A 20,542-nucleotide genomic window follows, 5' to 3' on the forward strand; every position below is an offset into this window, starting at 1 on the left:
GTCAGGCAGGTTTGTAAGAGTTAGGGCCAATTGGAGGCGCAGCCACCGCTCGGCCCGGGCGCAGCGCGCAGGCGGTGGCGGAGAGACGCCGAGCGGGCCGAGTGCGGCCGAGCAGAGCCGGAGCCGGAGCGGGGCCGCAGGAGCCGGGCCGGGTGTGGACCGGCCGAGATGCCCTATAAACTGAAGAAGGATAAGGTGAGCGTGGCCTTTGCCCTTGCGCCTCCGCCGCGGGGCCTGCGCGGAGCTCTGGGAGGGGCCCGAGGCAGGCCCGGGACAGCCTCAGACTGACCCTCCGGTCCGGCCCCCCGCAGCACTCCCGGGCCCAGCCCCTGGGCCGCGCGGCTGGCAGCACCCCCAGCCCGTGCAGCAGCTGGGACAGCTCTCCCTCTTTGCCCCGGACAGATTCCCCCCCACCTACCTCTCTTCCCTTCCTCTTTGCTCCTACCCCTGGCCCCCTCCAGATCTGCTCCACTCCCAGCTCACTCCCTTGCTTTTTCTCCCCACCTTCCTCTGTCCCCGATCCCCCACGGGTTTGGGACAGTCCTCGTCTAAGACTGCATCTTCCTCCAGTACCCCCCCCACCCCCGCCCCGTGCAGCCCCTTCCCTCCTCTCCTCAGCAGCCTATAAACGGCCTCTCCACAGTTCTGTACAGTCCCTTCTCTCTCCACGACAAGCCCCTGACCTAGAACCGCTCTGCCTTTTCTCTCCTCCGCCCAAATCTGGCCTAGGCCCCTCCCTCGAGTCTTCCTTTACACACAAACTTGTAAGCCAGGACTGAGCCCTTCCTTCTGTTGATGGAACCCCAGAACGTTGGTGCTGGAAGGGAGCTTTTGAGCACATGCATTATAGTCCCTGGTGGTACAGATGAGGAGACTGAGGCCGAGTCAAGGGAAGGGACTTGTCCAAGGTCACACATCCTGCTGGAGGCCCAGCTGCAATATCAGGTCTCCCGACTTGGAGGGCTCTTCTGTGCAAGTGCCTGACTGCCATCAGCTGCCTTCCAGGTTCACCCTAACCCAGACTCCGTCTCTAATCTGCACAGGCTCCTCCCTCATCCCTTAGGATAACCTTTGCATTTCCTTTTTTGCACCACTGCTGGATCTCTCCCTTTCCTGAGTTATTTTAAAGCAGGAATCTGCCCTGTCTCCTTAGTTTTCTTCTTATTCTGCAGTCCAGGCACCCCTGGACATTCATACTTTGTCGTCCTGTCCTTACCCAGGCCGTTTCTTTCTTATTTGCCCTGGTAGGGCTCAAACCCGGGGTCTTGCCTACGCTGAGCATGTGCAGCACCAGTGAGCTACACTCCCAGCCGCGCAGGCACTTGGTTGATGTTGCCTTCTCTCACCTTCTCCTGTCTCCATACCGCCTTCACCTGTTCCTCATCCCCGCCGTTTCCTACCCTTTGTCTCCTGCTGTTGCTGAGATCTGACTCAGAGGTGTGGTTCCTCCGAGGTACAGACTTACCCAGGGATGCTAGGATACCAGTTGCAGCCTCCCCCGGCCTTCCTTCTCTCGGGGCTGGCTCTGGCCTGCTACTGTGGTCCACCCTCCTGAAGACCCCAGTGGCGGACTGCATTCACGTCCCCCGGTTGACTTGTAATGCTGCCACCCCACCTTATCAATCAAACTCTTTATCCTGGGGCTGCTGGGTATTTTCCAGGGAGCTCTGATTATGGGTTGTCATCATAACTTCTCAGAGTCTGAGATTAGAGCACAGGGCTGATATATACATTCGGCATATATTCAGCATATACTAGTTGCTGAACCTCTTATAGGTGGTGAGCTGAGCAGAGTTGTGTCCCCTACCCAGTCCTGACCTTGGGAGTGGGCTTGCCAGTACGGTTTGGGCCATTCCCCTGTAGAAACTGCACGCTCAAGATAGCTAAACTGGAAACTTGAGAAGTTGTGGCGTGCAGAGGGGGCATTAAGATCCTTACCCCCCTGTAGTTTTTAGTCTGTGGACCAGATCCTGTCCCATCCTGTCCCTTTGCCTACTGGATAACTAGAGGAGACACTCTTAGCTTCCTTGGGCCATGAGTGATTTGGTTGAGCAAGGGTGTTGGGAGGATTGGGATGCATGGAAGCAGGTGTGGAACCCTTTATGAGACTTAACCTCCTGCACTGGAGTTTGGGCTGCATTTGGCCTCCTTAAAGTTCTGAGGGGGAGAGAGATGACAGTGTGATGGAGCTGTACCAGGATGGAGGCACAAAGACAGGTGGGTGGAGGCTCCTTATTGCTCATCCATCACCTGTCCCTTCTCCTCTATCTCCCTTCTCCTCTATCTCCGCTGGTCCCCTTTCTCACTGTCCTTCACTGCTCCCTCTGTGAATCTTGGCTGAGCCTTCACTTGGGCCCACTTACAGACTTCATGTGTTCAGCCTTGGGTGCGAATGGGTTGTGGACAACCCTTGTCTTCCTCCTTGAGGAAGTAACTAAACTCTGGAGGTCTGGCATCCCCCTTACACACAGTAGGGAGGTGCTTAGTCAGTCTTCGGGGAGATTTGCATCCTTCTCTTCTGAGAATCGATTTAGGTCTTTTATTTTCCTGCTCCTTCCCGCTTTCTTATTCATAATAATAGAATTAACCAACATTAGGGTTTGATGTGCCAGACACTGGGCTAAGGGAAGTGGTCCCATTATTGTTTTTGTTTAATAGGTGAGGACAGGGAGAGGCTAGTTACTCTCACTCTCACGGAACTGGTAAAAGTTGAGCTCAAAACACAGTGCTGGCCCTAAACCCCAGGGCCTCACACCATGCGACAGCTGGGCCGGGCCACAGTGTGTGTGTGTGCTTCACCTGCTCTGGAGAAGACAGGGAGCAAGGCTTGTGGGCCCTGTTCCCTACACCCACTCACACCCACACACCAAGGCAGCTGACATCAGGCAAATTCCCTGAGATTCGTTTCTCAGGCGTCGTGCTGAGTGCCATAAGGTGGGTGGAGGGGACAAGAAGAGGAGGCAGCTTATGATGGAGCCTAGAGCCCAGCCTGAGTGAAGATGGGTCGGCTCTGTTGGAGGGCCCCTGTCTGTTGTGTGCTCTCAGTCACTTTGGTGGTGTGTGCTGCATCTTTTTTTTTTTTCTCCACCACTTGCTGTGAGCAGTTGACAAGAGTCGGTGTGGCCAGCCTGGTCAGTAGGCAGTGGGAGAGCGCTCAGCCCAAAGAAGCCCCTTCCCCCTTGTACAGAGCACCGAGCTGCTCCCCATCCGAGAGAGGACGGTTTCCCCTCTCCACCCTCAGAAAGCCTTCCCCCTGTTCCAGCCCACACATAACTCTCTTCTCCCTGGGATCCGTTTGCCCCCATAGTCACAATCATTTGATTTAACACTTCTTACTGAAGGGGCTTGGCTGCTGTTGAATTGCAGACTCTCAGAGCTGGAAGTGATTTCCAAGGTCCTCCAATCCAGCTCTCAGCTGAGACTTGAATCCTTTCGCAACATGCCTTAGAGGAGGTCATCCAGCCGCTGCTCAAATGCTCAGGACCGGGAGCTTTTAGCTTCACTGGGCAGTCTGTCTCCAGACAACTCCACTGTGAGAAAATCCATCCTTGTTGGCCTCGGCCTATGCTCTTTCAGTGTCCTGAGTCCACGAGGATAAAGTCGTGTCTTTAGTACACATGGCAGCCCTTCCTCTGTGGGCTAAGCTTCATCTTGCCCCCCCCCCATTGTCAACTCTCCCAGTTCCTGCAGCTGCTGCACTTCAGGCTGAGCTTTTGCATACACTGCCAGAATGCGCTGCATTTCCCTTTACAAGTAAGGATTTCTTATTGCCCCTTCCACGGGCTCATGCTCATGACTAAACCAGACCCACCAGCTTGGTTCTGTCGGGACCGAGCACTCCACATAGGTCTGTTAAGTGGGTGGAAGTTCCCAAGACTTGTAGTGGATGCCACAGCATTGATTTGTGTTCAACTTGCAGTCCGAGCTGCATCCTCCAGTCTCTTTCAGTCTCCCCATCCTGTCCCTGTGTGGCTGCTTTTGTTTTGGTCCAGAGCATGGAAAGAGATGCTGGACAGGCCAGGGCTCTGAGCCAGTTGCCAGGTTCCCAAGGGAACCTTTAGATTGGTGCTCACAGTTTGTTAACAATTCAGGACTTCACCTCCATCTCTAGTCCACTGCTTGTTGCCTGAGGCGCTCTTACCGTTTCGGGCGGAACCCTTCGGATCCGTTAGCACCCTGTTAGACACTCTAGCGCCCTCTTGTTTGGGTGCCGCTTATGACATCTAAACAGGGTCTTTCTGGATGGCCCTGAGGGGGGAGAGAGGATTTCTGCCGTGCTCTAGCACAGAAGCCTTTGGCAGCTCTGACCAGGTTGCCCAGAAGCCAGTCAGAGTAACTGAGTAACAGTTACTGTTACTGATGCTATTCCAGGAAGCCGCCTCCCCAGCTGCTTTCCTGACTGAGAGCTTCCTGAGCCCCGCCGTTCACGACCTGGTGGGGAGACAGATGAAAACTACTGTCATGCTTAATTATTAGATTCACGTTGGCCTCCTGACTAGAATCTAAACTCCTTGGAGGGCCTGAATCTCCTTTGTGTGTCCCAGGGTCGATACAGTAGGGTTTTTTATTTATTTTTGGTTTTTCGAGATACGGTTTCTCTGTGTAGCTCTGGGTGTCCAGGAACTTGCTCTATAGACCAGGCTGACTTCGAACTCAGATATCTACCTGCCTCTGCCTCTTGAGTTCTGGGAAGAAAGGCGTGCACCACCATGCCCGGCTGATACAGTAGGTTTTAACCGAGTCAGCTGGGCAGTGCGTAGTTAAAACAAAGACCTAGGAAGGGCTTGGACATACAGCTCTGTGGTAGAGTGTTTGCCCAGCATAGACAAGGCCCCCGGCTTGATCTCCAGTATGAAAAAAGAAAAAGATTTAAGAGGTTCAGGTAAGGCCTCTCCTTTCTCTTGGCCTCTGCTAACCCTAACTCCATCTTCTCCCAGCAGGAACCTCCCAAGCTTGCCAAAGGCACAGCCAAGCCCAGCAGCTCGAGCAAAGATGGCGGAGGAGAGAACGCAGACGAGGTAAAGGTGTAGACATGGCCCTGGTCCGTGCAGGCGCTGCCCCAGCTCCCTGACGGCTGGGGCCCGGCTCTGAGGGGCAGTTTACACAGGCAGAGGCTCCTGCGGCCCGGATGGGAGGCAGGTCTCTCTGCTTTGGGGCAGCATTTGGCTGGTACAGAACAAATAAGTACTCTAATTCTTTCAGATGCCTTAGAGTGCCGTGAAGGTGTCTCCTGCCTGCCACTTTCTGGTGCTGACAGCTCCTTTCTCAGTGGTTAGGGGTATGGCCAGGAGTGGAGCCCATAGTGGAGTTTAGTATGATGAAGGCCTTGGGTTTAATTTCCAGCATGCTCAAGTGTGTTGCGCGCATGTCTTTCTTAGGGTAAAAACCATGGAGAGATGTGAGGTCTGCTTATGCGTGCCTATAAACTCATCATTTGGGAAGCTGGGGGGTCACAGTTTGGGGCCAGCCTGTGTGATGTAGCAAGACCCTGACTCAGAAAGGGGTGGGAGTGGGGTGCTGAGAGGTTTGTGGTCCTGGTGAAAAGGGGAAAAGTCTACAAGTGCTTCTCGGGATGACAAGTCACTGTGGTATGGATCTGGGTGGGGCGGGGGCTCGGGAGTGCCTAGTGTCCCTGAGTCGGGCAGGGCTGGGCCCTCTGCTCTTGGTCTCAGTGTGACCAAAGGACAGTCGTGAGCAGAGGTCAGCACAGCTCAGCAGTCTAGGGCTATAAAGCAATAAACAGGCAAACAAGACAGCCAGAGTCGAGGGGCTTTGGAAAGTTCTGGGGTGTCCTTGGACATCTGGGGTACAGTCGGTGGGGTGCTGTTTGCTGAGCAGCCTTGTGAATGTGTAGGAACTGTCATTCTCTGCTTCCCCTCCCCCCCCTTCCCCACTCTGAACTGTTCAGGAAGCACAGGTCTCAGTCACTCCCTGGGAAGGAGATTGACAGGTGTTTGTGGTCAAGTCTGGGTTTGGATTTTCCAGGCTACTTGTTGTCCCTGTCCTCCTAAAGAGAGCAGTTAATCTTTGCATTGGTGGCCACTCTTGTAGGAGTCGCAAAGTCATCGGGAGACTAGACTGGGTTTCCTGCCCCATTTGCAGCCAGGGCAGTTAGAGACCACAGCAGAGTAATGACTCCTTCTCTGCACTTCACAGAAATCTGCACAGTCCTTGTCACCAGACGTTGTGACCATTTGTTCCCATCACGGTCTTCCCACCTGGCTGTGAACTGAGGGAAAAGCTGTAGGGTGCTGTGTGGCTTCCCCTCACGCCTGTGCACTCAATGTGGCTCATACCAGATGTGTCTGGGGCCAGATGTGTCTGGGACGCACCCTCAGGGCTCAGTCTCCCCTACAGAGGTGATGATATTGGTGGGACCCACTGGGAAAGTAGTTGAGAGTTAGTGAGCAGTGTTAAACACAGCAGGAGAGACTCAGAGCCAGGACCTCAAGGAAGAGAACACTCCAAGCCCTCCTCCTCTGCCTCCCTCGCTAGCATTGTCCCAGTTCTTAGGCCCCTGCTTATTATCTGCTTAGGGTGGCCTGCCTTGACCACTTCCTCCGTCCCCAGGGCATGGCCAGGGCCCTGTGAGTTACGGTTTTGTCCCTCAGCCCCTGGTTGCACCTCACAACAGTGTCAAATAGTCCTGTGAACTCACTGTTTCCTCGTCTGGGAGCTTCAGGAGGCTCTCACTTGCCTGGCCCAGTGGGAGCACCCACATGTGAACGTAGTAGTCAGTGAAGGTGTGACCTGGGGAGTGAGTGAGCGAGACCTCACTCACTCCGTGGGGAAATGAAGGCCTGGCGGAGTGAGAAGTGTGCTGAGGCCGACTGCTGTGATGTCTCCAGGTCTTTAGGAGGCTCTGCACAGGGAGGTGGCGTCTGTCTTAGTCCCTCTAGATGTCAAGTTCACCCTGGGCTCTATTTTATGTAAAGTCTCCAGGGCTTATCTATGTGAGGTAGCCGCAGGCATTTTACTTCATGATTTTTCAGAAGGTACTCTTGTACAGATGTTAGAGACATGCTGGGAAAATTGAAGGCCAAGTTGGGAGGACACGGCCTTTTTTTAATGTGTTTTTTATTTTTATGTGTGTGGATGTTTTGTCTACGTGTATGTTGTGTACCATGGGCATGCCTGGTATCTGTGGAGGCCAGAAGGGGGCATCAGATTCCCCCAATTCGAGTTACAGGTGGTTGTGAGCTGCCATGTGGGTGCTAGGAATCCAATCTGGTCCACTGGAACAGTGCTCTAAAGTGCTGACTGTCTCTCTGGCCCTGGGGCATGGTTTTAAAATACTATTCACCATGTCTTTCCTTGCCCCTTTTCTTTCTTTCTTTCTTTCTTTTTTTTTAATAAATATTTTTTAAAGATTTATTTATTTATTATGTATACAGTGTTCTGTCTGCATGTATCTCTGCAGGCCAGAAGAGGGCACCAGATCTCATTACAGATGGTTGTGAGCCACCATGTGGGTGCTGGGAATTGAACTCAGGACCTCTGGAAGAGCAGCCAGTGTTCTGAACCTCTGAGCCATCTCTCCAGCCCTCCTTGCCCCTTTTCTAGTGTAGAATTTGGAGCTCCTCAGGCCAAACTCTGTGAAACATTTACCAGAGTGTTTTCAATTAATCCTAATAATTATAGCAGCTAACATTTACTTTATTGAGAAGTTATTCTGTATTAGTTTTCCAAAGCAGCCAAAACAGATTCCCATACACCAGGTGGCCTAGGAGAGCAGAAATGAATTTTCCTACAGTTATGAAGGCTAGAAGTCTGAAGTCAGGGTAGCATAAAAGACATGACCTGAGGTCTTTTTTAAAATTATTTTAAATTTCTGTGTGGATATATGCACATGTGTGTGCAGGTACCCATAGAGTCCAGAACAAAGTATTGGATCCCTGTGGTGTCCCCTGGAGCTGGAGTTACGAGCTGTCCTGAGCTGCCTGACATGGGTGCTGGGAACTGGGCTCTGGTTCCTCTGCAAGCGCGTCAGAGACATCTTCCAGCTTCTGAGGTTTACTTTTATTGAAAAATTGGGGACAGGATGGTTGTGCTCACTGTAATCCCAGCACTTGGGAGGCAGGGGCAGGCAGATCTCTGTGAGTTGAAGGGCAGCCTGGGCTACAGTTTTGAGACCATGTCTCAAATTTTGACACACTACCTTTATGTGCTTGTTTGTTTTTGTTTAGTGATTGTGAGTGTGCCAGGCTGTCCTGGTGGAGGCCAGAGCATGGTTCTCCGTCCACCACGTAGACTTGGGGATTGAACCGAGGTCCTTTACCGCTGAGCCATGTCATTGCGCTCTTTAATTTAAATTTAAATGTTTTCAATTTATTTTAATTTTTGTGTATGTGTGTGTGTGGTGTGTACAATATGTATGTATGTGTGTTCACATGTGTGGAGGTGCATGAGTCTGTGCACATGCGTTAGAAGCTTGAGGCTGACATCAGATGTCCTCTCAGCTGCTCCCAGTCTTAATTTTGATGTCTTATTCAATCTCTGTGGACCTTATATGTTGAGGTATGTTCTCTCTGAACCTAGAGCTGGCCATTTTGAAACTAGTCAGACTAGCCAGCTTGCCCCAGGGCAGAGGTTCCCAACCAGTGGATCTTGACCCCCTTGGGGTCAAATGACCCTTTCACAGGGATCTCATATCGAATCTCCAGCATATCAGATATTTATATTAGGACTCTTAACAGTAGCAAAATTACAGTTATGAAGTAGCAATGAAATCATTTTATGGTTGGGAGTCACCCAACACGAGGAGCTGTGTTAAAGGGTCACAGTGTCAGGAAAGGTGAGAACCACTGCTCTAGGGATTCTGTCTCTGCTTCTGGTTCCTGGGGATTGCAGGTGTGCGGCCATGCCACCTGGCTTTTACGTGGGTCCTGGGGATCCAAAACTGTTCACCTGATTACACAGAGACACATTACTCTGCAAGCCATCGCCCCAGTCCTGTCCACAGGTTCTAGGGAAAGGTTAGATCTGTGCCTCCCTGCTGGCTTTCCACGGCCCTGGACGCTCCTCCTCCCCTCTGTCCCGTCCCCCCACCCCACCCCCAGCCTTCTCCCTGTGTTGTCTCTCTCTGAATTTTCCTCTTAGCAGGACACCAGTCACCAGGGACATCCTGTCAAACCCAGTAATGTTCATTTTCACTTGATTATGTATATCTGTAAAGTCACATTCAAAGACACAGAGTGGACACAGATTTGGATGGGACACTGCTCATCAGCATATGTTGTACCTGTCACTTCCTAATGCTTTGCATGGACATTTAACTGTCACTGTGTTCCCCTAGGGTCTTTCTCTTATCACCCCATTTTACAGGTGGACTGGAGGCTCAGAGTGAACAGCATTACTCCATGGATAAATGGCAGAGCTGGGACTCATAGGCTAAATAAAGTATTGTCTCTGAGATTCTAAAAGGGGATCCTAGGGTGGAAAATGGCTTTGAGAGGTCAGGTGAGACTCACTGTGTCCTGCCTCTGCATTTAAGGATCTCTGGTCTGACTTTGGAAAAAATGGACTCTTTAGTACACTGCTGTCTTGAGTTCTGGATGTAGGGATGAGGGGAGGAAGAAATAACCCTGTCTCCCCAACTTCAGCTCCAAGGCCACAGTAGGCATCCTCAAACCTTTTTGGTTTTACAGTCTTCTCCTTTTTTCTTTCCAGTACTGGGGACTGACCCCAGGGTGTCACTCACGCAAAGCATGTATGTGTTCTACCACTGAGCTATACCTCAGCCAAGTTCTCTCCTTCCAAACTAATTTGAGCTGGGTGTGCTGTCCCACAATAATAATCCCAGCATTCCAGATGAGGAGGCAGGCGGAGCTCTCTGAGTTTGAGGCCAGCCTGGTCTACATTGTGTGTTCCAGGCTAGCCAGGACTACATAGAGAGACTCTGTCTCAAAACAAAACAAAATAAAAACAAAACCCACCAAAGTCTAATCTCAGCCATGTGTGCTCATTCGTGCTTGGGTCCCAGCACTTGGAGGGGGAGGCAGGATGATAGTTGAGAATTCAAAGCTAGCCTCGGTTACACATTAAGAGCCAGTCCAGCTTGGGCTATAGTGTGGGACCCTGTTTAAAAACAACGTGAAATTATTTTGGAATCTCCCACAGTTAAAATCCAGCATCCACAGCGATTCTGAGCTGGCCTCACTCTGTTCTAGCGTCTGCCCTGGTTACTGTCCTTGTGGAAGTCATCTGAAACAGCAAGCCTCCCTGTAACGTGGCCTCCTGCATGCAGCTCCACTGTTCTGGACTTGCTTTATTGCCCTCTCTTCTTCTTCGCTACTAAACTCACATCCTTTAAGAGCTAACTCAAAACTCACCCTTTAGGGACTGAAGAGGTGGATCAGGGGTTAAAAACCCTTGCTGATCCTGCAGAGGACCCGAGTTAGAATCTTAGCATCTATGTTGGTATGTATTACCTGTATGTAATTCTAGCTACACAAATACACCCCATAATTTAAAAATAAATACTTTTTTTAAGTCACCTTTTGAGAGATGTTTTCCATAATTCTCCCAGGCAATTTGTGGCCCACTCCTCTGTGTTTCCACAGCCTTTGTGGTCTCGCTCTAGTATTTTCCTTATACCATTAGCTGCTTCTGTGGCTGCCTCACCTACCCAGCCTGTGAGCTCTTTGAAGGCCAGGGCATGTCCTAGTCACCTCTTCCTCTTCAGTGCTCAGTGGGGTGTTTAGAGAAGAGAGGAAGATGGGAAGAATCAGACAGGACTGATGGAGCTCTGAGCGTGACAACGGGAGACGATGCCTCTGTGGCCTCCAACCAGAGCGGTCTGCATGTGTTACAGCAGGTGACTCATGGTGCCGCAGATACAGCCTGTGGTCTGTGCTTTTGGTTTGTAGGGTTTGGTTTTGTTTGTTTGTTGTTGATGTTTTCAAGACAGAGTTTCTTTGTGTAACCCTGGCTGTCCTGGAACTCAGTCTGTAGACCAGGCTGGCCTCGAACTCACAGAGATCCACCTGCCTCTGCTACCCGAGTGCTGGGATTGAAGGCGTGCGCCACCACCGCCCAGCTGTTTGTTTGTTTTAATTACATTTATTTGTATATTTATTGTGTGTTTGCACTGTGGTCATAGGACAGCTTGATGGGAGTTGATTTTGCTCTACCATTTGGGTCCTGGGGATTGACCTCAGGTGGTCAGTCTTGGGGGCAAGTGCCTTTACCCACTGAGCCACCTTGCCGGCCCTTGTTAGTTGTGTTTTGCACCAGAGTCTTGCTCTGTAGTCCAGGTTGGCTTCAGTCTGCAGTGATAGTTTCAGTCTTGCCTCCCGAGTGCTGGAGTTATAGGTGTGAACCACCATGCTTGGTTCTGTCTGTGCATTTTGTAATTAATTTTGAGAGAAGGTCTTGCTATGTAGCCCAGGCTAGTCTCAAACTCTGGCTCTTTCTGCCTTAGCCTCCTGCATAGCAAGAGTAGAGGTATGTACCACTCTGCCCAGCTTCTCTTTCTGCTAACTTTATGTTCCATCTCTTTCTGTTGGAATACGTCTTCTTTTCTTGTTTGTTTGGTTGGTTTTTTGACAAGGTTTCTCTGTGTAGCCCTGGCTGTCCTAGAACTCAATCTGTAGACCAGGCTGGCCTGGAACTCACAGAAATCTGCCTGCCTCTGCCTCCCAAGCGCTGGGATTAAAGGCGTGCGCCACCATCACCTGGCTTCTGTTAGAATACTTCTTCTAGTGGGGGCTACGGATGTAGCTCAGCTGGCAGAGTGCTTGGCTAGCATGCACAAAGCCCTGGGTTCTATGCCCAGTGGCACATGAACGGGTGTGGTGGTGTAAGTGGTGTACACACTTGGGAGGTAGAGGCAGGAGGTCCGAGTACAGGAAGGCTTCCTGAGTGGGTGTAGAGTCTGGAAAGTACTTCAGGTCTCTGCAGAGTCTCAGGACTAGACAGGACAAAGTCCAGTTGGGAGGCAGAATGCTGGGCTGCCTTTGGTCAGCTACCCTCGTGATGGCTGCCGTCTAGAGGGGCTCACTTGTCTCCTACCCACTCAAGGACAGTGGAGAGACGTTCGAAGAAGCTGGAGGATTTGGAATAAGTGCTTGAGTATGCAGTGAGTGGCTGACGTATCCATACATTTGCTTTCTGACCAGCATGTGAAGGGTAGACAAACAGGAGGAGATGGCCTCACTGGACCTTGGTCGTCAGGGACTTCACTAGATGGGCTTGCTGTCTCCCAGGTGGGTTCCTGTGTCGGGGGCCGACCAGTGGTCCTCTAAAAACTAGAACTGGGGTTAGGGAGATGGTTCAGTAGATAAGTACTTAGACACAGCGTAGCACTCCATCTTGGAACATGTAAAGACTGAGAGGTGCGCTCTGGTAATGCCAGTGAACTACAGCAAGACGGGGGCTGGAGACAGAACTCTTGGAAGCTCACGGGCCATCAGCCTGGCATGTGCACAGGGAAGAAGAGACCCCCGCCTCCAACAAGATGGTGGTTGTCCTCCGACATCCGAATGCCCACTGTGACACTGCGTCCTCACATAGTGCACTCACACGCAGGAACGCGTGCATCGACATCACACACACACAGACAGACAACAAAACAGACTGGAGTGACTGAGTGAGCTGAAGCAGACGCCCCACAGGGCTCTCCAGCCACTCCAGCACTCAGCAGTGCAGTCTCAGCGTGGCTGGCTCGGGACAGTTTGTTTGTTGGTTTTTCAAGGTGGGGTTTCTGTGTTCCCAGCTGTCCTGGAACTCCCTCTGTAGACCAGGCTGGCCTCGAACTCAGAGTGCCACCACAACATTTTACTTTATTTTATTCTTTTCAATGATTTATTTATTTATCTGTGTACATCGGTGTTTTCCTGCATGTATGTCTGTGTGAAGGTGTTGGATCCCCTGGAATTGGAGTTACAGACAGTTGTGAGCTGCCATGTGGGTGCTGGGAACTGAACCCAGGTCCTCTGGAAGAGCAGCAATGAGTACTCTTAACCTCTGAGTCATTTCTCCAGCCCTGGACATTTTATTTTTAACCCATACAACTCTGTGTTCTCTTGAACCCTACTTGGACAGAGGTTGGAAAATCACTAATCTAGATAACTTTTTTTTCTTTCTGTGAGATAGGGTGGTCTCACTATGCAGCTCTTGCTGGAACTCACTATGCACACTAGGCTGGCCTCAGACTCACAGAGACCTCCTGCCCTGAGTGCTGGGATTAAAGGTGTGCAGCGCCACGACTGGCTGATCTAGCTGACTTCCCTTCTTGTCGACAGAAAACTGTGGTTCTGCTTTTCCGTCTCTGGGAAGAGCACCTTTTTTCTCAGAGTGGTCCCCCAGTGTGAGGTCTGTCAAGGTGCGGGGCCTTGTGTGTTCCTTACCCTTACTTGACTCTGCTGCTGCTGCTACACAGAGCTGCTCGAAGACAGTGGTTCTCAACCTTCCTAATGCTGCCACCCTTTAATACAGTTCCTCATGTTGTGGGGACCCCACGAGTGCTCGGGGGACTTCTGTGGAGATAAGACAAGAGGGCCTGCAGGGAGGAGGCTTGTTCCTGTTCAGCCAACCAAACATCCATGGATGCTTGTTAGATGCTACTTCTGGGGATGCCAGAGGGGTGCAAACCAGGGCCCTGGCTTTCAGGAAACTCATTACCGGGGGCTGGAGAGATGGTTCAAAGGTTAACAGCACTGGCTGCTCTTTCAGAGGTCCTGAGTTCAATTCCCAGCAACCACATGGTGGCTCACAACCATCTGTAATGAGATCTGGCGCCCTCTTCTGGCTTGCAGGCATACATGCATACAGAATACTTGTGGGAGCCCGTTCTCGGGTTCCTCTTGGCTTTACCCAGCAGGTCTGAATAGAGGATGATCAGGACCACAGGCCTGAGTGCAGGTGTCTGAGATGGTCTGCACTTGGCTCTGCTGGGGGAGGAGGTCTTTTGCTCCACCCCTTGGCGTCTCTATAAAAACCCTGGGGCAGAGACAGTCAGGGCCCGTTGGAATAGGTTCCAGGCCCTCTCAAGGCTATCCTTTATTTTCTATCTGTTTATCTCTGCAAGATTCTCCGCTATAAATCCTTTTATCTAATATTTCCTGCTGATTGCACTCAAGAAAACTCTGGGGAACTGTGGGGGTGGTGGGTAAACGCCCCACAAATACTATATACATAATAAATAAATAAATCTTAAAAAAAAAAAAAAGAAAAAAAAGAAATGAGGGGGCTGGAGAGATGTCTCAGAGGTTAAGAGCACTGCTTGCTCTTCCAAAGGTCCTGAGTTTAATTCCCAGCAACCACATGGTGGCTCACAACCATCTGTAATGAGATCTGGTGCCCTCTTCTGGCCTGCAGGCATACATGCAGGCAGAACACTGTATACATAATAATAAATAAATCTTTTTTTTAAAAAAAAGAAATTAATTATCTAGTTCATTGGTTCTCAACATGTAGGTCGTGACCCCTGGGGGGGTAGAAGGACTTTTTGCAGGGTTCACATATCAGATATTCTGCAGATATTTACATTACAATGCAAACTATAATTATGAAGTGGTAACAAAATAGCTCTGTGGTCGGGGTCACCGCAGCAGGAGGAGCTGCATTAAAGGCTGCAGTGTCAGGAAGGCGAGCACCACTGGTCCCGTTGAGGGGATGACACAGAAATAGATTAAGGAAGGAGTGAGTGCTTACAGAGGCAGTGGAACAGACTGACAGACAGCTGAAGGAAGCTGAGGTGAGCCCCTAGGGCCACAGTGAGCCGATTCAGCTTTGTGGAAGAGGTCTGCTTCCCTGAGACGGGGGATAGTGGGCTCCAAGGAACATTTGATGGGGTTGACATGGGGAGGCATTTCCAGGGTGCCATCTTCCGAGGACCCAGGTATAGAAATAAAAATGACCACAGGTGCAGCAGCAAGAACAGCGGACACGTACAGAGCCCCTGCTCTGTGCCAGGCACTCCTCGCCTCCAGGCTTTTTTTTTTTCCCCGGTTTTTCAAGACGGGGTTTCTCTGTGTAACAGCCCTGGCTGTCCTGGAACTCACTCTGTAGACCGGGCTGACCTCAGACTCAACAGAGATCCACCTGCCTCTGCCTCCCGTGTGCTGGGATTAAAGGCGTGCGCCACCACATCTGGCTTTTAGTGTGTTCTTGAGAGTTTGGTTTTTCTCAGGCAGGCAAGCAAGATACAAATTGGCATGGGAGGGTCTACATGTTCACCAGGCACTGATCTCCCAACCTCTTTTCTCCCTGCTCCCCTCAAGGTGTGATCCCTCCTGACTGCAGAAAGGGAGCCCCCAGAGTCCAGCACACTCTGCATTGTCTCGAATGACACTGGCTCATGGCTGGTCACAACAGAGGTGCATGTGCCTCCTCTGTCCTCTTCCTCCTCCAGTCAAGCCAGTTCTCTAGGGTTGTTGGAAGCAGAGAGCCAGGTGGCCCAAGTGGTAACGAACCAGGCTGGACCCACCGCCCGAGCCAGACTCTTGTCTTTCATTCGCTCGTATCCAGAGAGCACAGGTTTCGCAGGACCTAATTGTTTTTATTATTTATTTTTGCTATACTGGGGATGGAACGTAGGGCTGGGCGAATACTCTGCTGTGGAGATGTGTGTCTGTACCTTCAGCTTTGAATCTGTCTGCCTCAGTTGCTCAGGCTTCCTCCTCGTCGCCTCTGAACAGCTGAATCCCAGGTGTGTGCCGCCAGGCTCACTCGGTTCAGTGGGGTTTGTTGTTGTCTGGACGGGGTCCTGCTGTGCAGTCCAGGCTGGCCTGCACTGTTGTTGATCCTCTCGCTTCCATCAAATTTGGGAATTAACAGATGTGCATAATAGCCAGTGTTTTTGATTTTGCCTTAAGAGTTATTATTTTTAGGGAGGACACCCAGGGCTACACAGATAAACCCTCTCTGGAAAACCCAAGTAAGCAAAGAAAGATGTATTGTTTTTATGTGTATGAGTGTTTTGCCCGCTTGTATGTATGTTTGTGTGCCATGGGTATTCTTGGTGCCCTTGGAGGCCAGAGGAGGGTGTTAGAGCTGGAGCTGGAGTTACGGCATTTGTAGGCTGTGCTGGGGGTGCCGAGCATCAAACTGAGGTCCTCTGGAGGAGCGGCCCGTGCTCTTCAGCTGCTGTACCATCTCTCCAGCCCAGCCACTCTCCTTCTGTTTGTGTGAGACAAGGTCCCACTCTGCAACTCTGCCCGGCCTGGAACTCGGGCTGTAGGCCAGGCTGGCTTTGAACTCAGAGATCCATATGCCTCTGCCTCCCAAGTGCTGGGATTAGAAGCATGTGCCACCACTGCCTGGCTAGGATTTTTATTAAACTAAATTTCTGGTAAGCTGCTAAGACTTAAGAATTTTAATTGAAGGGTATAGAACCTTCAGTAATCTGAAGTGTACTTCAGAATTGTTAGGTATGCTACACACTGTGCTATCCCTCCCAAATGTCCTCAAGACATAGTGTTTCCGTTGTTCAGAAGGTGCCTCGTGTCTCCTCTCAGTCAGCTCTTGCAGCTAGGACTGACATTTTATTTCCCCCTACTGAGGACTGAACTCAGCTCTGCACACACTAGGCAAACGCTCTACTGCTAAGCTAGATCTCTGGCCCTGAAAACTACTTTTCTGATTTCTGTCACCATCCACCCAATCACTTTTGCCTCCTTAGGACATGACCGCTTTGAAGGCTGTTGATACCCTGATAGGACTTCTTGGCTGTTGTATTCTGGAGCTGTAACCACAGTTCTCTCTGTCCCTGGCGTACCTGACAAGGACAGCTCACTACCTCTCCACAAGCATGAACAGGCCAGGAATGGTGCTGTGGGATGTTCTGTATGCCGTGAAAATATGTTGCTATGACTGATTGATAAACAAAGTGCTGATTGGCCAGTAGCCAGGCAGAAAGTATAGGCGGGACAAAGAGGGAGGAGAATGCTGGGAAGTGGAAGGCTGAGGCAGAGGGATGCTGCCAGCTGCTGTGATGAGAAGCAACATGTTAAGATACCGGTAAGCCACCAGCCACGTGGCAATTTATAGATTAATAGAAATGGGTTAATTTAAGATAAAAAAAACTAGACAACAAAAAGCCTGACACGGCCATATAGTTTATAAGGAATATACATCTCTGTGTGTTTACTTGGCTGCGGGACTGGTGGGTGAGAGAGATTTGTCCTGACTGTGGGCCAGGCAGGACCAGGAAAACTTCAGCTGCAGGAGGGGATGGTCAAGGCCAGGGTAGAGGGCATCTCTTGGAGAACTGGATTCAACAAATTACTTTTTTGTCCAGGCCCAGCCCCAGCCTCAGTCTCAGCCACCATCATCCAACAAGCGTCCCAGCAACAGCACACCACCCCCAACACAGCTCAGCAAAATCAAGTACTCAGGGGGACCCCAGATTGTCAAGAAAGAACGACGGCAGAGCTCCTCCCGCTTCAACCTCAGCAAGAACAGGGAGCTGCAAAAGCTTCCTGCCCTGAAAGGTACTCCCAGATGGGGAGGGGCCGTGAACTGGCTGTGGGCCGTGAAGACTGGTTTAGAGTCTAGCCTCGGGAAAAGGGTGCTCTATAGACATGGGGTTCGACCGTGACAAGTGCCCGAGGGAGCAGCATGGTGGCGGGGTGGGGCATGCATGAGAAGGAAGGGGCACGCCTGACTGCCGAGACCCCCACAGACTCGCCCACCCAGGAGCGCGAGGAGCTCTTTATCCAGAAGCTGCGCCAGTGCTGCGTCCTCTTTGACTTCGTGTCAGACCCGCTCAGCGACCTCAAATTCAAAGAGGTGAAGCGGGCAGGACTCAACGAGATGGTGGAGTATATCACCCACAGCCGTGACGTTGTCACCGAGGCCATCTACCCGGAGGCTGTCACCATGGTGGGCACGGGGAAAGGATACAGGGGGAGGGACGGGAGCCCCTGGGGAAGCCCAGACAGTGCTCTAAGCTGGGCTCACCCCTCAGTTTTCAGTGAATCTCTTCCGGACGCTGCCACCTTCATCGAATCCCACAGGAGCCGAGTTCGACCCTGAGGAAGATGAGCCTACCTTGGAAGCTGCCTGGCCACATCTCCAGGTACCAGGGCAAAGGGACAGGCTAGGTCTGGCTGGAGGACACACGGTCACTCAGGACTGCGGTAAGGGGGCGTCTCCCAGTCCTTGGGTCAGGTCCCAGTGAAACTTCTTTTCCTCCACAGCTTGTTTATGAGTTTTTCTTACGTTTCTTGGAGTCTCCAGATTTCCAGCCAAACATAGCCAAGAAGTACATTGACCAGAAGTTTGTACTTGCTGTGAGTTTGAGTCTCCTGCCCTCCCCTAGAACTGAACCCCACCTCACCACCCGTCACCTGTGTCCTGCCTGCTCCTCCCCTTCTTCTGATGTCCTGGGGGTTCAGCTGTGTCTAGTACAAGGCTCCCAAAGAAACTTCCAGTGTAACTGGGGGAACAAAGAAGAAAGTATCTCTCTCCACTCAGTGGGGTATAAACATGCATACCCAGATAGCAAATTGAATGAGCCATATAATAAAATCACTTTTCAGAGACTTGACTCCATTCCCCAGAGAACGATGGGATTTCTCATGGCTAGAACCTTGTACCTTGTGACCCCAGCCTGTGCTTTCTCTGCCTGCTGCCTCATTTTCTGTCTGTCTTTCCTAACCTCCTGCTCCTAGCTCCTGGACCTATTTGATAGTGAGGACCCTCGAGAGCGGGACTTTCTCAAGACCATTTTGCATCGCATCTATGGCAAGTTTTTGGGGCTCCGGGCGTATATTCGTAGGCAGATCAACCACATCTTCTACAGGTGAGGCAATGATTCCAAGCTTGGGAGAAGAGCATGCCCCTGCTGTGGTGGGATGGGAACAGAAAGGCAGGGAGACTGCAGAATGCTGGAGGGGTAGTGTCGAGAGGACCTTCTTCCCTTAGGTTCATTTATGAGACCGAACATCACAATGGGATTGCCGAGCTCCTGGAGATCCTCGGCAGGTGAGTGGGAGTGCAGAGGCCATGGGAGATTGGGGGTGGGCACCGAGCTTGAATATGAAAGCCTTTGGTCCTAAAAACCTCCCTTGACTTCTAGCATCATCAATGGCTTTGCCTTGCCCCTTAAGGAAGAGCACAAGATGTTTCTCATCCGTGTCTTGCTTCCACTTCACAAGGTCAAGTCCCTGAGTGTATACCACCCTCAGGTGAGCTGCCTGCCTCTGAGGATCCCTTACCTGAGCATCAGAGACAAAGGGGAGGGAGGGATTCCTGCTGACACACAAGGGTGGTGGTAGGGAATCCTCTACACCGCCCCTTCCGTTCTGGGATCGCATTTGTGACTGAGTGCTGAGGCTTCCTGAGAGCTGCATTTTCACTTCCGTCCTCTACCCTTTGCAGTTGGCATACTGCGTGGTACAGTTCCTGGAGAAGGAGAGCAGTCTCACCGAGCCGGTAAGTTCCCTTCTGGGGCCCCGGGCGGCAGTGCTTGCCCATCTCTACCTGTTGGGTGTTTCTGGTGTTGGTGACACTGGCCATCAACCCTAGGCTCGTACATCTCAGGTGTATCTCATATGACTGAGCAACACCCCCAGCTCCAGTCTGTAACTACCGAATGAGGTGTAAGTGGACGCCAGGACTGAGGAAGGTGGGTTCCTCTCAAGGGAGCCCAAACCTATATGCTCAGCGAACTGACTCAAGCCAGAGAAGCCATGTGGTTAGGTGAGGGTAGGTGTGGCTCAAGGCAATACAAGGCTTCCCGGAGAACTGAGCAGTGTTAGGAATTTTATCCTCACGTCTTCTTCACAGGTGATTGTGGGACTTCTCAAATTTTGGCCTAAGACCCACAGCCCCAAGGAAGTGATGTTTCTGAACGAGCTAGAGGAGATTCTGGATGTCATTGAACCCTCAGAATTCAGCAAAGTGATGGAGCCCCTCTTCCGCCAGCTTGCCAAGTGTGTCTCCAGCCCCCACTTCCAGGTGAGGCCAGACCCGCTGTCTCCTGGACATGGCAGAGCAGGTCTTGAGGACGGCAGGGAGTGCCCACTGATTCCACTTCTCCTGGCCAGGTGGCAGAGCGCGCCCTCTACTATTGGAACAATGAGTACATCATGAGCCTGATCAGCGACAATGCGGCCCGAGTCCTCCCGATCATGTTTCCTGCACTCTATCGGAACTCCAAAAGCCACTGGAACAAGTAGGCCACCGAGTCTGGGCTGGTGGTGGGACCTGGGTTTCAAAGCTCTGAGGGTGTAGAACTCAAGAGACAGGAATTCACTGGCCACTCAGCAAGCAGAGCTGGTGCCCACCCAGTATTACTCAGTAGGTCCTTGAGGAGCTGCCTGGCAAGAATAGGTGCTAATGGGACATCCTTGCAGTACCAAATAGCTGACCTGTTGGATACCATAGCCTTGGAGACATTCTAGACTGGAGGCAACTGTGTGGTATGATGCGATATGCTTAAAAACCTGTGAGGAGTCCAAGCTGTAGAAGGCCTTCCTGCGGAAGGCAAGTTTAGTGTGGTGCGGACAGTCCTCCGGGTTCCCGGGAAGCCGGGGAGCACGAGCCAGGGAAAGCAAGCATAGGATTGCGGGGCCAGTATTTGTAAGGACCGTCA

At 51.4% G+C, this 20,542-nt stretch overlaps 1 protein-coding gene across 2 annotated transcripts in view; it reads left to right on the top strand.

Annotated features, from left to right (window-relative positions):
• Positions 1-20,542, top strand: part of Ppp2r5d (protein phosphatase 2 regulatory subunit B'delta) — a 22,520-nt gene continuing 1,978 nt past the window's right edge. Inside the window, exons 1-12 of one of the 2 annotated variants that reach the window (XM_028887163.1) lie at positions 1-195; positions 4,938-5,018; positions 17,243-17,435; positions 17,627-17,826; positions 17,912-18,022; positions 18,144-18,236; positions 18,618-18,748; positions 18,871-18,930; positions 19,025-19,133; positions 19,327-19,380; positions 19,735-19,905; positions 19,995-20,122. In XM_028887163.1, the coding sequence (XP_028742996.1) occupies positions 169-195; positions 4,938-5,018; positions 17,243-17,435; positions 17,627-17,826; positions 17,912-18,022; positions 18,144-18,236; positions 18,618-18,748; positions 18,871-18,930; positions 19,025-19,133; positions 19,327-19,380; positions 19,735-19,905; positions 19,995-20,122 (1,358 nt within the window). In that variant the 5' untranslated portion in view covers positions 1-168. The remainder of the gene's footprint in view (positions 196-4,937; positions 5,019-17,242; positions 17,436-17,626; positions 17,827-17,911; positions 18,023-18,143; positions 18,237-18,617; positions 18,749-18,870; positions 18,931-19,024; positions 19,134-19,326; positions 19,381-19,734; positions 19,906-19,994; positions 20,123-20,542) is intronic. The other variant, XM_028887164.2, reaches the window with a different exon arrangement.

This window comes from Peromyscus leucopus, chromosome 16_21 (assembly GCF_004664715.2).
Source record: "Peromyscus leucopus breed LL Stock chromosome 16_21, UCI_PerLeu_2.1, whole genome shotgun sequence".
Taxonomy (NCBI): Eukaryota; Metazoa; Chordata; class Mammalia; order Rodentia; family Cricetidae; genus Peromyscus; species Peromyscus leucopus.